At 35.9% G+C, this 15,912-nt stretch overlaps 1 protein-coding gene across 5 annotated transcripts; it reads right to left on the bottom strand.

Annotated features, from left to right (window-relative positions):
* Positions 1 to 217: 217 nt before the first annotated feature.
* Positions 218 to 14,821, bottom strand: LOC113020766 (nuclear GTPase SLIP-GC-like). 5 transcript variants are annotated; one of them, XM_080300278.1, is made up of 23 exons: positions 14,389 to 14,821; positions 11,587 to 11,651; positions 11,407 to 11,488; positions 10,689 to 10,801; positions 10,053 to 10,097; positions 9,941 to 9,970; positions 9,840 to 9,864; positions 9,564 to 9,653; positions 7,310 to 7,397; positions 6,546 to 6,762; positions 6,233 to 6,454; positions 5,072 to 5,278; positions 4,801 to 4,976; positions 3,563 to 3,656; positions 3,395 to 3,482; positions 3,145 to 3,266; positions 2,721 to 2,894; positions 2,478 to 2,632; positions 2,249 to 2,366; positions 2,066 to 2,174; positions 1,830 to 1,960; positions 1,540 to 1,621; positions 218 to 1,355 (listed from the first exon to the last, which is right to left on the bottom strand). In XM_080300278.1, the coding sequence occupies exons 3-23, from the start codon at positions 11,471 to 11,473 to the stop codon at positions 1,270 to 1,272; spliced, it is 2,439 nt and encodes an 812-aa protein (XP_080156404.1). In that variant the 5' UTR covers positions 11,474 to 11,488; positions 11,587 to 11,651; positions 14,389 to 14,821; the 3' UTR covers positions 218 to 1,269. The 5 variants fall into 5 exon arrangements, 4 of the variants coding, with proteins under 4 accessions (XP_080156404.1, XP_080156403.1, XP_080156402.1 ...); XM_080300277.1 differs by having other exon boundaries at positions 10,689 to 11,651; XM_080300276.1 differs by lacking the exon at positions 14,389 to 14,821 and having other exon boundaries at positions 10,689 to 11,488; positions 11,587 to 14,376.
* Positions 14,822 to 15,912: the final 1,091 nt, after the last annotated feature.

Raw genomic sequence — 15,912 nt, 5'->3', positions numbered from 1 at the left:
TTTTGGACAAGTTGTAGTTTATGTAGAAGGACAGATTGGAAGCCCAGGTAAAGGGAGTTGCAGTAGTCTAATCTTGAAGTAACGAAGGCATGGATAAGTTATGACTGAAGAAGCTTCTCGGATGAGAGGTGAAACATCTTCAAGCAACTTAGAAAAGTCCAGACGGTTTTCTTTCCAAGCTCCTTAGACAACAAAGAAGGGAATTCCACACAAACAATTTTACCATATTCATTTATTAAGCACAGTGGTAAAGCAAAAAAAGCAACAACAACTGTGTGCTTACCTATAACCTACCTACAAGTGACTGAAACTAGAAAAAAAACGGAAAAGCCACAAAAGGGGAAAAAAACAACAGCAAGAAAAAATAAATAAATAAATTGGGTGCCAGAAAAGCCTCAGCCTTCTTAGAGGAGGGGGAGGGTGGCAGCCATCTTAAAATTATATCACCTTACATAGGTTCCCAAACAGGTGAACTCCTTTTCTCATAATGGATGGGAAGAGCCACTAATGATGGTCTGAACAAAAAGGAAATAAAAACAGGCCCACCAAACGATAACACGACATTAAGGCCTCACAGGATGTAAAACGCATTTTTCATCATAGACCACATACAGCTCACTTCTATCACAGATGGGTCAAACCAACTCCAATTTCTGTCAATGTAAAGATGTTTAAATACACATGTATACAATGTTATAGTGATTTCATATTTCCAAAAACTGTAATGCAATGGGTTTTTGTATGTTTGTTTTGTTATGGAGCAGGATTGTTTACTAAGTTTGGATCCTAAAACTTAAAAAAAAAAAAAAAGTCAAGAACCAAAGAGGAAATACATTTTTCATAACACAGGACTAAGGAACACCAAGGGAGAAATTAAGCTGTAAACCAACAAGACAACATGACTAAATGAGAGGAAGAATACAAGAAATAATCTAAACATTACACAACTCTATAATGTCATGTAATGATTTAATATGAAAAACTGTAACTCAGGGTAAGCAGATCAAGCACATAAAAAATATATTCTCAAGCTTTTTAAACAGTATCAGTCAAAATGCATAAATAGTTTTACTTAACTACTGAACGATGACAAATGGAAGATATGAATTATTTACATCTTAATATTGCTTTTAACAATCCTCACACTACACTAGTCCCTAAAATGGACTAATTGCAGCCTCTAAGATGATCAGCATATGTACTTAAAACAAATTTTAACATTTTTAAAGACAAAAAACATTGACATTTGACAGTTGATAACATTAGGATTTACAGAGTTAGTGATATTTCATCATCTGGAGTGCCTACAAGTTGATCATAATATTTCTTCACCATCTCAAGCTCTGTTGAAACATCTGAAAAACAAAATATTTTTTGAATTGTTTCCCCCCAGAGTGACACACATATGTGTGAATGAGTAATCAGTTATTTATTCATTTATTTTTTTAAAGATAAATATATAGACACCCCTGCAAGACTGCAAAGATAAAGAGGGAAGGGAAACAATTTGAACCAATGTAATTACATCAAACTGTTTACCTGGGAGTAAGCACTCTCCAGCTTTGAATGAAAGTCCAATAGATTCCTTCATAGTTTTCTCCAGAGTCTCCAAGACGTATACCTAATTTAAAATTTTAAAGTTTTTCATCACTTACCACAGACTAAGATACTGTGTTAAAGTTGTATTTAGAAGGTTCTCAGACTGGATGAAAAATATGAATGGAAACAACCATTTTTGTATAAGGCTAATCCAGTTAAATACAGAAAAAGGCTTCAGGTGAGTTATGAGAAAATATGTTCATCATAATTCTTTATAAAACATGACAAACCATCAAATCGTGCAACTTCTCCAACATGGTGTTTTTTGCCTGCTCAAACATGTCCTTCTTTGAGTGCACGTGGTTCTCAATAGTCTCCCTCATGTTGTACAGCATGCCTTCTCCTGTAAATGCTAAAGCCTCTACAAAAAGACAGAAAACTCTTCAGACTTTTCATGCCAAATAATTCTAAAAAATAAAATATCTGTTTCACTGCCAAGTTGTGAATCTCTGATTTTATTTCTTACTCTTGTAGCCTTCTTCCATAATGTTCTCAATCGTCTCTGTCAGACTGCTGTAGACATTTTTCTTCTGTTTCTGGATGATTCTGCTCAGTCTTGCCTTAATATTTTCTTCCTTACAGACAAACATGAAATAAGGATGAACTTTACCATCAGTCCATTGATAGACAGTAAAGTTTCACTTCTTACCTCTGTCTTGAGAAATCTGAGTTGCAGTTCAGCATTTTTGTACTTTTCAATCAGAGAATCAATGTCAAGTGAAAATGTCTTGATGACTCCATTGAATGCTCCACAAGTTACTTCATTTCTAAAACATGTAAACATTGTAGATCATAATGGCTTAACTGGCAAGTTTATATGTTATAAATTACATATCTTGAATGATATTATGTGACTGTTTAGAACATGTTTTTATTACGGGAAGGTTTTTCTGAATTCTGCACCAATGCTGTCAATCAGACAGGAAGCCAACTTCATATTAAGGTTTATTGGTTTCCCTTTTTTTGGTTTGTAGATGCCACCATTCTCAACGACACACTTCGGTAAATTGTAAAAAGCACCACCATTCTTTCCCTGAAACACAAAAGAAAACTCAGAATTATTGCATTTTACATTGTCATGCAAAATCTGTATGTATTTTAACTATGATTAAACTACATACATCATACAAGAAGTTCTTGAGTTTTTCTCCATATGAACGTTTGGATTTCTCAACACCATCATCAAGACATTTTTTTAAAGCCGTATAGGCGTCTTCCATTTCTTTTCTGACATTATCAAGTTGGAGGCTCATGTTTATCTCAAGTTCTTCACACACCTCGCCTTTTTTACTATTCTGAAAAATATTTTTATTAGTAAAACCATAAAAACTACTTGTTGTTGTTTCTTAATGAAATTCAGTTGGTTTAAAAAGTCACTCTCCTGTAATACGGACCTAAGAAGCAAAATAGAACAGCAAACCTACACGAATCAATCAAATAATAACTCATAAATTAGTAACAAAAACCAATAAAAGAAACACAAATACATATGAGAAATCCAAACATTTAAGAGAATATTATTTTGTATCTCTTACTTGACCTTACCACTCCTCTGGAGTTGGCGCCTTGAATCAAAGACAGAATCCCGTGAGCTCCCTTCACATAGTTTACCGTCTCTGAGTGACAGTCATTGAGATCTTGCAAAAATCTCTGAAGTTTGGTTATTTCTGTTTCAAGGACATACATACATAGTTTAATTAAAATTAAACAATTCTTCTTTCAATCAAAGCAAACTGAAAAAACATTAGCATTCTAGCTATGCATGTTATGTTTACATAAAGGAGACTTCACCTACCAGTATCTTCTGGACTTAAGTAGTTTTCTTTTAGGAACTCTTTGGAGCTCACTGTGAACACTTTGAAAGTGTCGTCAGTGAAGTGTTTCTAGGGAAAAATGTGATTTCAATTTAATGCAAATGTGGAGAGACTTTGCATTAGACTCTCTGTCGGACTATAAAATTCACCTTAATCTTGCTTTGCTTGTTGAATTCTATCTTTATTGCATCCTTGGCTTGCACATTTCTTTCAGTTAGTAGATCATGGAAATCAGCTGACGAACTAAAAAAAGGGGGGTAACACACACACACACACACACACACACACAAAGAAATATACTTGTCTCAATGGCAATAACCCACCAACAGACTAATGAGGTACCTTCCTTAAGACTGTAATGGATATTTGAGAAAAAAGTGATACAAATCAAGAATGTTTGTGATAATAGAAAATAAGTGACAGGAAGACAGTGGGAGAAACAGGAAGTCTACTTCAGAGTCGGAAGCTCCTGCAGAGTTAAGTTGACGGTGAATATCTGAGATTTTACGGGTGAAAAAAAGAGATAAGAGAATTACAAAAGTCAGCAGAATACATATGGGAGGAGAATATGTCTCGAGTTTTTGTAATTTTACTGAACAATGAAAAGAGAGACCTGGAGTTACCTTCATTAGAACTGATTAAACCAAAGTAGTATGCGAATTTGGCTGAAACAATGCAGTCCTTATAGAACAAAACATGATCATTATACATTTCTTTATGTATAGCAAGTCCAGTTTTCTTGAATAGACGTTCGAGTTGGCGTCCTTTAGCTTTAAGATGACGCAGGTTGGGGGTAAACCATAGTGCTGAATGGGAAAATGAGACAGTTCGATGTTTAAGTGGAGCAAATATGTTACGAAGGTTATGAAGGTTGACATTATAATGAGAAACAAGTTCATGAGGGGTTGAGGAGCTGTGAATAGACGGAAGGCCATGGATGGCAGATCTCTCTGGAAAGAGGGATTTTGTCATTGTCCATATGAATATTGAAGTAGTCAAGAAGTCACTTGGATAAGTGATGAAATATTTCTCCCACAAAACGCTACATCCAGATGAACAGATTCAACTTTTGGAGACATGATCTAGATGGATTATGATTTGTTCGGAAGTTTCCTATAATCTCATAGATTTTGTACCCATACATAAAGCTGCCTTGCCTGCGTCACTCTCAAATAACTCAATTTCCTTCTGACCAGGCAATTCTCTTTTCATTACTCAGTGCACCTTATTTAGTAAACTTTATAAAATTGTCTCAGCGTCTGAGACTCCTTTTGACCTAAATGTTCTGCATTAATAAAGCCAAACCCTTTGCTTCACTCTCTGTCTAGCCTGGGTTGATCTTCTATGGAAACACCCTGCAGCTGATCAGCATGGGAAATTTACTTACAGATCATCTGAGTCATCAAGAAGATCAGACTTGGTGCAGATAAAGTGAATTTGCTGACATTCGCCACCATTTCCAATCAGACTACTGACACTGTCCAGGATCTCCCAGGCCTCTTTCTCTGACGTTGCACGATTAATTTCAGTCACAATCCACACAGTAGAACAATCTCCAACTATCTGAAAGGAGAATAACATCATCGTCTCAATGCTTCATCAAAAGATGACATTACTGTTTGCACAGAATAAAGCAAAGAGCAGTAAATGTGAATTACCCCTTTCCACATCTGATCTCTGCACTTGTTACGGTCGCCATTTCCAGGAAGGTCCACAAGTGTGACATGCTGGAGAAAAGGATTGTTTGGCAACCTGACAGTCACACACTTCACCAGTGGCCAAAACCACTTTTTTCCTTCATTACCTTCTCCTTGTTTTGAATCACTTCTTGTGTATTTGACACATTCTGCAGAGAGTTCTTCAGCCTGCAATAAATAACAAAAATAAAGCAATGCAAGACAGTTTTACTTCAATCCTACACTGCAAGTGTGTTACAGATTGCTTTAAAGAATTACAGTGCCATAAAAGATGACAAAAAAGCAATTAACTAGTCTCAGTAAAAGTTTGCATGAGTCATTAATTTTAGATTTAAATGTGATCAGCAGACCTGTTTTATATCCGTGTGGAATAGTTTTCTATAGGAGATTGCTGCAAAAAGTGCAGCCTTACCTAATGCCCACCCTACTGTTACTCATTTTATATTAAGACTTAAAATCTAGTTGGTATGGTGAGTAACCTTCAGTAACAGTAATAAATCACTGTGTTGCACATAGTGAAATCACCCAAGAATCAAACTGTTAAATGGTGTAATTTAACCCTTAGATACTGTTCAGATCAAAAGTCACATTTAACAGCAGTAAAATCTTGAAATTTGATGACTTTTCCTAAAATGACACACACACACACACACACACACACACACACACACACACAAACACAAACACAAACACACACACACACACACAAACACAAACACAAACACACACACACACAACTTGAATTTTGAACCAACTTTTCAAATATAAACAGTGTTTAAAATGACTGATCCATCCATTCATTCTCTTCAACTTTCTAATTTAGGGTCTCAAAGGGGGCTGCAACCTCTCCAGTTGCCATATGGAGACAGTTGGGGTATACCTGGAACAGGTTGCCTGTCTGTCACAGGCCTAAAAAGAAAATATGTCTGAAAATGACAGATAATATAACAAAATAGAACAGATTAATTTTTTTTGTTAGTGGACAATTGTCTCATACACCTCTTACTGTAGGTTGCACAGTTCCTAAATTACTGAAACCAAATACTATACTTAATAACAGCAAATTTATAAAATTTTAACACATCACACTTCCTGTTTAGTAATAGAGCGGTGATGTCTTACTGATTCACATGACAAAATCTTCCTCCTGCTTTGGGGAAATTCTGGAATTTCTCTGAAATATTTTCCATCCATAAGATCTTCAAAAGACTTTCCTTTCCATTCTTCTCCATAGAGCGCTGAAAACTTTTCACTGATGTCATGATAGTCATTATCAACATCCATTTCACAGTCTTCATTATCCCCAATAAATTGATGAGATGACCACAACTCATCTTTCCACTCCTTAAAAACAAAAATGCTTCTCAGTTTTATTAAAAGGGCCTAAACCCAGAAAAATAAGATATTATATTTCTGCAGCTAAAACTAATTTTACCTCTGGTGTGATGAACTCAATGTCTGCCTCATACTTAGAGCCTTGCATGTTAGCCTCCACTTTGATCATGACTGAGGTGCATGCACTGACACTTCCAGAAGGCAAAAGGTTCTTCTCTTCAATGATGGCATTTATCAGAGAACTCTTTCCAGCCCCAGTTTTACCAAAGACACCAACCAGCTCCCTCTTGTCTGTCTCCAAATCCCTAATTTTTTTCCTGTTAAATGAGAGGAAGAGTTAAATTTTTACCTCTAATTTGTGGATACCAGAAACAGCAAATAAAAGTAGCTGTACTATACAGACTTACCAGAAATTCACAAGAATAAAAGTCTGGCAGAAGTAAATCGAACCCAAGTGAGACTAACTGTGATCCACACTTAAAGCATTGGAAGAATTCATTTTCTGTTTTAACCTGTCTGTCAGCAATACAACTTTAAAGTAACTAATAAAGTAAGTAATAGTAAAAATACTTCACCAGTCAAGAAATACATTGGTGAATACTAGCACAAAATGTAGGTTCATGTAGGCTCAGCAAAAAGAAAACTGTTATTTCTTGTAATGAACATCCCCCAACAATAAAAGACAGCTCATGTGCTCCCAAACAATGGAGGTCTTGAGTCTTACAAATTAAATAAGGAATGAATGTCCATGTTACTATGATTATTTATGATTCTAGAATCACTTGCTAGCAAACAAACAAACAAACATGGCTTTCTAACATGGCTATACAGACACAACAAAGAATACGGAAACTTAATACTCACTTCAGGAAAGCACTGAGCTTGTCTTTTTCGTGTAGTCTGGCATGGACGAATTTCATTATGTTTTTTACATCAGACAGCACGATTGCTTCTGTAAGCAAAGAAGTAAATAATTATTTAGCAGGAGCTATAAACCAGTGAAACCATCCCAATGATCCTTTCTCTGAGTCCTTTCTGAATGACCATCTCACCATATCACTAATTTCTCACTCCACTCTCACTTGTGAACAGGACCCAAAGACATATTTTACTCGAAGCAAAAGTGCTTTCCTGAGTGGCCACTCCATTCTTTTCTCACAGGATAAAATACCTTCTCGAATTCCAAAAACCCCAAATAGATTGGTTTGGAAAACTCCCGTGCAACCTCAAATATCTCTGACAGCATAAAATGATGGTACAGTGTTTTGTGATGACTACGAATGCTGCATTTTCATTCCTGACTCAAAAGGTTCATCTAATAGCTGGACTCTCCTCTGCACTGGCAGTTCGGAGTTTTTCGTTCAGCTACTGCCAGATCTACATTCCACTTGGCCTATCAGTAACTGCCAGCTGATTCTCGAGCCCCACAAGCTCAAAACCATGAGTGACAGGATTCCTCCCCAAACCTGATCCCTCCACCTTCAGTGCCCACCAGGGCTTGACTGGTAATCTGGCATACCAGACATTTGCCTGTTTTGCCAATGTGCTTTTAGACCAATGACTGCTGTGGACCATCCACACAAACACTGACAGCTGCCTATTCATTAATTAACTGCTATCATTAACTGACACTGTTTTACCCAATCAAATCGCTTAACACAACCAGGCCCTCTCCACCTTTGCTGTGCACTCACACACCTTGTAGAACTGAGTTTATTGTGGAAGAAGTGGTGAAAAGATGAACCTGAAAAGCTAAGAGAGAAAAAGAAAAAAAATCCACTTACAATAAATGCAACAAAATATGTCAAGGTAACTGACACGTTAGCAGCTGCGCCATCAACGGTGGTACCAACAACAACACCGACACCAACAAGTAACAAGCCCTCACACTCACAGGAGGCTGATGTTACTAGCATCAGCAAAGGAGAAGTACAGGAGGGACAGAAGTCCACAAAAGAGCGAGGAAGGGATGGAGAAAGGTGACATTACCACGGTAAGAAAATAGATGAAAGGACATAATTCGGGAGAAATTCAAGGATTCCGGTAAAATGAATGGCTACTTTGATGATATGCCACCTAATCTCTAAACTGCGGCTTTTAATTGTCACATGTTACATTGCAGTGCAACTAAGATATGCTAACCAAACAACAGCTGTACATCTAGCATCTAGACTAATTATAAAACAACAAGTATCTCATTGTTCCAGCAACCAAGAGAAGTAACTGCTACCACAACTCAAGACTGATGCTGTATAACACAAATGCTATGGTATTGGTGGGACAGGTCACGTCAGGTCAGAGGGGATTTTATGATCACCAGATCTCACAGAGCTCCAAGAATAACAGGTGTATTCAAGGGATTGAGTACGAGAGCAGCTGAGCTTAAAGAAAAGATTGTGGCTACGCTGAAAACCTGGATCCTCCATGGTTGATTACCAAGAGTATAAGACGTATCCTCTGACAGTCTACTAGAAGAAGTGCATGCCAAGGTCAAGGCAGCACAGAGGGAAGTTAGCCAATTATTAGAGCTGCAGAAAGGTGTGATGAAGAAAGGGATGCTTAAAAAGTATAGCAAGCTACCCATGCCCAAGGCCTTATAAACTGCTAGGCAAAGACTCATAGCCTTCACTAATCACCTGAAGAGGTACACCAGAGAAAGAGAGGCCAGGAGACAGTCAGGACCCATTAACCAACCCATGGGCTGGAACTGGGGAAATATGAGTAACTCGGCCCTGCCAACCACATCTCACTAAGCTACTGGAGTAGTTCAGCTCCTGCCAGTCTCAGCAAGAGTAACTCCGGTTTTGAACACTCCAGCCCCCTTCAAGATGACTGGTTCTGAGCTCATGGTGTCTTGTAGTAAGCCCAGCTAAGTCAGGCTCCTCGGCTCCAATGTTAGTCAATACAAAATGTAATACAAAGAGGAAAAATGTTTGAACATTATGTATCATGCTCATAATATGGGAACTTGGCAAAAACATTAAATATTTAATTATGGTATATGTGGCATGCGAGCCGTTGCCTCTTAAAAATTCTATTTTATTAACATACTTTTACACCAATAAACCAATGAAAAAAATGCCATTTTTGTTAAATGGCATTGTTTATAGAGAAATACCCAAGTATGGTCTTGGTTGGGAGCTACGTTGTCGTTTAGCTGGTGGTTGCAACTTGCTGGACTCGTCTGGATGTTCAAACCTTCTCTTTCCTAATTGAATAAAAATAAAATAAAATAAAAATAAAAATGTACAAATAAATAATTTTAAATGGGATTTGCTCAGGAGTGAAATTTAATACTCAAACTGACTGGTATTATTCTGTCCAAGTGAAAACACTGTTGTCTTGAAAATACTGCTAATACTTGTAATATAGGTAATAAAGGCATACATCTTACCTTTATCACTTGTGGATGCCAAAACCTGGGGATCAATGTACATTTAATGCATGAAAAATTATGTAATCAAATATAGGAATTTAATTATATATAAATCTTACCTGATCTATATCAGGTGCTTCTTTTTGCTCCTGTTAATAGTGCAAAGTAACTGAAACACTGTAATTGCTATTATTGATCTTGGCCATTTAAATGAAATTGTATTTAACTTACTTGAACAGACAAATTGACTGTTTCCTGATTTATGTTTTGTTCTTCCTAGTAAGAACAAAAAATTCCAGGTAAATAGTTTTGTGTTAATGTGTGTTTGCATATACTAATCCAATTCTAATATAAATTCACAGAAATTGAGATTTATCAGACCAAATATAACAATATGCAAAATAACTTTAGAAATAAACTGACTGAGAACCTTCACAGACAACTTTAGAAATACTAATTACATGCAGTACAATTACTTTTTAAAATTTATTTATTTATTTATTTCTGTGTCTGTCCCGTTTGGTTCTTTAGCTGTCAGAATTGTTGTCTGAAGGCCAACAAAGATACCCAACGGATTTACTTTACCAAGTGGATCATCACAGCTTTGCCGTATTGGTCCATTTGATCAACATTTGTTATTATTATTTATTTTATTTTCAGTTGTTACAGATGGGACAGACATGGTTAGGGGATAGGAAAGGCAGAAAGAAAGATGAAAGAAAAGAAAAACAGAATGGAAGAGGGACAGTGCGAAAGGGTACTTAAAAAGAAAAACAAAAATCTCGCTGATCACCTATTAAGAGAAAAAAAAGAGAAAACAAGCAAAAAAAGAGAGCAGCATAATAAACACAACACAAGTACAATTACCTTTAACTGCTTTAATTTCTGCTTGAACGTTAATCTTGGTCCAACTTTTGGAATCAACTTATCAATGAGTTCATCATTAAGTTCATATAAACTTTCCTGTGTAATTTCTTCATCTGTAATTAAAAATTTAAATCTTAGTAATGCAGAAGTGCAAATCATTTTAAAATTACTACACATATGCATATGATGAAGGAGAGTTTAGTTATTGACACAGCTGTTAAAGTGTAATTTGCCCTCACAGGGGCAATTTAATACATTGGCTCTTTGAATTGAAGGCATGTCATTTGTGTTTTCTTTTATTAATTTATATTTTACTTTTCTCTGTTAAATTAACAACCTACAAGATGCTACAGAAAAGTAACTATCATAACTATTATCGAGATTTGTATAAAATGTACCAATGTGTTGCCGTTGGTGCATATGTACTACTCCAGTACAGTAGGAAAATTACCTGCTTTGCTGCTCAACAAAGTTGCAGCATTTATGTCTACACTAACAGATTCTTTTTCAGTATTCATTGGCTACTCTCTTGCTACAAGTTGTTGCCGCAGTGGGTGGCTCCAAATGCTTCATTAGGCAATATGCTCTTCCTGATACAGACCCAAATCTCCAGCTGGAAACAATCCAGTGACCTTTCGCTTGCCAAATTGTCATGTTAAACATCACATTATTATTGTACAAAATCTGTGCTCATCAGTGATGCATAGGTATACCTTACCTTCAAATTTATCCATCCACTTTTGTAGATCCCATTCAGTCAGTTTGTTTCTCACAAAATCATCCATGACCACAAAGAAAAACTGAAAGATAAATTGTAATTTCTAATCAAACAACAAAATGGCTAGGAATAGGCAGATATATAAACAATACGTTTAGAGCAAAAGTTCAAATAGTTTACCTGCTATTGAAGATGCGGTAGAAAAGGTTCTTTCAGAGAGGGTGAAGTCAGCCAGAAGGCATAGACTGGGAACAGTCAGGAACAAAAACAAAAAAGGAGAAGTCCAACAATAAGTAGAAGTTTTAAAAACAAAAGTCGATTAAGGTAAAAAAAAAAAAAAAAAGCAAAAAAGGAAGAGAAGGTAAGTAGAACAAAAGGAGGTGAGTGGAACCAGATCTGAACATAAACAGATGCTAGTCAGAGGATGAGTAAGGGTAAGTGCGAAAAGGTGGAAGAGCTAGTGTTATTGCAGAGGTGCCGGAAGTGGCTGGATGTTTGACTATAGGATCTTAGTGGACATGTAAAAATAAGGAGTGAGTGAAAGACTAAATATTGAAACACTGACATTTAGTTTTGTTTGAATGTGGGAAAAAACCCAGATAGGAAAAATGTAAAAGGAATAACGTTGGTAAACAAATACATAAAGACAAAACAAAACTAACAGCAACTGTTAGGTATGACAAGCAAATGTGTTCTTTGAAAACACTCAGATTCTTTACCATTTTGTCAGAATGTCAACACAATTTTGATAAAACAGCACAAAAAGAGTCTGGGTTTACTTCCAAAGCTATGTTTAAAATAAAAATTTATATAAATAAACACCAAACTTAAAAAAAAACAACTTTCCAAAAGGAAGTTCTCTGAAGAATAAACATAAATGACATGACGCAGATTTGTTCCATGTCTTCAGTATTTATGTATTTATGTTATTCATCTATGTTTATGTTATTTACAAGGTCAGAAAGGCTGCAGGAAGCAAGATTGATTGAATGAGTGATGAAACAGCATGGCAAGATTGTTTTCATAATGCATATACAATTTCGCCTAATACAAAACTTTCCAAAAGATGCAAGAATATATGCATTTACCAACAGTTTTGCTGTATCATAACTGGGTAAAACTTTAACCTTATTAAAACGGCCTTGATTAACTATGATGTGTTTTTGTCCTAAGTAACATTATCAGTGTTTTTAATGACACTGAAGGTAATCTATTCAGCAGCTGCACTGAATCCATGAAATAGTCACAGGTCAATATTAGTAAAGCTGCTACTTAAACCTGAGACTCAAAAAGACAAGATTTTGAGTTCCCCATCCCTGTCTTGCACACACACTGGTGCAGTTTAAACCAGAGGTCCATAAATAATCAAGGCACATGGAAGGTCCCACCACTAAGGCATCCAGTCACTTCCACTTTATTGCATCAGCCCCTGATAAAAGGAAACAAGTTATTAATTTATATAAAATATTCATCTAAAAAAAAAAAAAAAGCCTCTGTGGTTAACCCTATTGCAGAAACACTGGTGCAGCTGCAGCTAGAAAACGGAGAGAGGGCCTATGTAACTACAGGGGTCCAACAAAGAATGGCCACGCATCATACTGATGTCTTCGGTAATTTATTTTTCTCTCTCTCTCACTCTTATTGTCTTCAGACACCATGAAAACTGAAGAAACACAAAGTTTACAACATAAATGCTTTGAGCTTATCAGTCTCTCATATCAGTGTCCATAAACAGTCTTGTGCAAGCAGAACAGAAAAAATGCATAATAATGGATATCACAAAAATGTCCTCTCATTACCAGTGTAGAACACATATGCAACATTATACAAACAATATACATGAAACCATACCATGTGCGCCTCTTGGACCACATGCAGAATAACATTAACGTTGAGGCTGTAGATGCATCTGTAGCCATGTATCCATGCTAGCTCCACAATGCCATGGTTGTGCTCTCAACCAAACTCTGGTCATGTGACAAACTCTACCTCATACAAACTTTACAGCACTTTACATATTTAACAAACCCATATTTTGTAATCACATATTTTAGAAATGTTTTTTTTTAATTAATGTTAGACTTTTATCATCTTATCTTGTAAATAAATGAACTAAATTAAGCATGAATCTATCACAGAAACATGAAATAACCAACTTTATTTGAACTGTCTCAGGGACAGTTACAGCCTACTTCCAATGGTGTAACACAGTCCTGATCAAAAGTTTAAGACCACTTGAAAAATGGCACAAAAAAAAATCATATTTTGTATGGTTGGATCTTAACAAGGTTCCAACTGGAGCTCGAACATGCAAAAAGAAGAAATGGGAGTGAAACAAAACATTTTTAGAAGGTTATTGAAAACAACGCTTAAACTGAAACAGGCTGTTTTACAGTTGATCAAAAGTTTAGGACCACACCTCCAAAAAACCCAGTAAACACCCAAATAGAAGTGTTATTGTTGATCACTTCAAAAATTAATATTAATTGTTATATATTCAAACTGCTCGAAATGAATAATTCAATACATCAAAAACACATTAACAGGCTTCCATATGCTCTACATACGGCTTAAAGGCTATTCTAAAATCTTAAACCAGAGCAATGCACAAAGATCAAACGATCAAGATCAAATCACTGCCCAGACAGTTACTGAAATGAGAAGAATAAAATCCGAACGAAACAAGGGAGAAAACAAAGCATAAAGGCAAAGCAGCAGCACTTCTGTAAGTGTAAGCCAGAGAAACAGTAGCGGCGCCACTGTAATGCTATCAGCCGCCCACCCACATGCTGTGAATGCACGGTAAAATTAGCATTTACAGTAAAAAGACGATTGTGACAGAAATAAAGCTAAGACCGTGAAAAATCAAAGTTACAAACGGCGTCTTCCAGTTCTCAGAATGGAGGTTTCTGCAGCTACGACCTATAAACACACCTGTTTACTGCGAAGTAAAATCATTAAATGCACAGAATTAAAACATACCAGCAATCGGTGGAGGGAAAACTTCAGAGGAAACAATCCGCAGGTGATCTATACAAAAACATGAGGAGCACCAATCAACAAAAATGTAACCAATTCAGTCGGAGGGAGCAGAAAAATTTACACGACTTCTACCTGTAACAGCTCCAGAAGGCAGGTGACGAAGACCCGGATGTATACAGCAACAGGTGAGCTAGTGAGGGATGCTTAGATGGAAGGGCGTCTAATTCGTGATATCGTACCAGTAGCTTTATTCTGAAATAATCCCCCTTCCTTTAATTTTGTGCCGGAGACTGACGAGGTACAACAGGTCCGGGGGTGGGGGGATATAAACCACATATTTGTTTAATATTCACATTGACGGACATAACTTCAAGATTTGACGCAAAAGTAATGTCATCCAGAGTAATAGATAGTCTCGAGGACAAGTGTAAAAATAAATGTCTTCGAAGACATTTATTTTTACATTTATTTACATTTATTTTACACAAATAGAAACTGAAACTCTGGCAAGTAAAAACTATGATCAAGCCATTTGCATCACATTCATTTGCAAATCGTGTAAGGCTAATTCAAAGACTTCATTCAGGAGGAACGCCCTCCTCCCTGCCATCATTGCTTTACGCACAGTCACAACAAAAACAAACATTACATTTGACAACACGGGGCAGACGTGTGTGCGTGTGTGTGTTGCGAGAGCAAGAAACCAATGATGTCAATACGAAGGACCAGAAGAGTCAAGTGCATCGAAGTGCATCTGTGTTAAAATAATGAATAGTGTAACAAAATACAAAATTATTTTATTCATTTAAAAATTAATAAATTAATGTATTACTTAATAACTTAATAACACAATTTATAAATCAATGTTTCAAAATGAATTATTAATCAATGAATAAATACTTCAAACTAAAACAGATTTCACAATTTTTTTAACTCTCAATAAAAACCTCATTTCAAAAAGCATTTTAAAATGACAAATTAGAAAAAACTGATTTTCAAGTTGCAATTTAAAAAAGAGAAATAAGTAAATTAATTCAAATATCAAGGTTTTTAATTTTCCATTTTTGTTAAAATCCAAGTTGAATTTAAAGTGTTTAATTGGATAGATAATTTAGTTTGAAATATTGATTTGCAATATTATAAATATGTATATACTGATGGGCAGAAGAAAACTTGAACAAAGCTCTAAAGCTATTAAGTGCCCACCCAGGCCCAGGCTGATCAAACGACATCACCTGAGTATGAAACAAAGTGCCCCACCTCTAACAGCTGCTCAGATGGCAGTTATTTATAGTAGCACCATATAATGTGATTGGCCATTAATTGGTGATTACCAATGCAATATTAAAATATATCATTATTATTTCTCCTACAATTCCATTCACATTGCATGTCAGTATAAAGCTTGTATTTGGTGTGAATAATAATTGTTAAACTAGGTATTACTGTAGAGTTTTTGACAGTACTCTCTCATTTCAGTCTCACATTAATTACATAACTCGCTCTGCATACTTTCACTTATGT

Source organism: Astatotilapia calliptera, chromosome 4, assembly GCF_964374335.1.
Source record: "Astatotilapia calliptera chromosome 4, fAstCal68.1, whole genome shotgun sequence".
Taxonomy (NCBI): domain Eukaryota; kingdom Metazoa; phylum Chordata; class Actinopteri; order Cichliformes; family Cichlidae; genus Astatotilapia; species Astatotilapia calliptera.
Note: the sequence above shows the minus strand (reverse complement) of the source record. Positions and strands in the feature narration are given on the sequence as shown.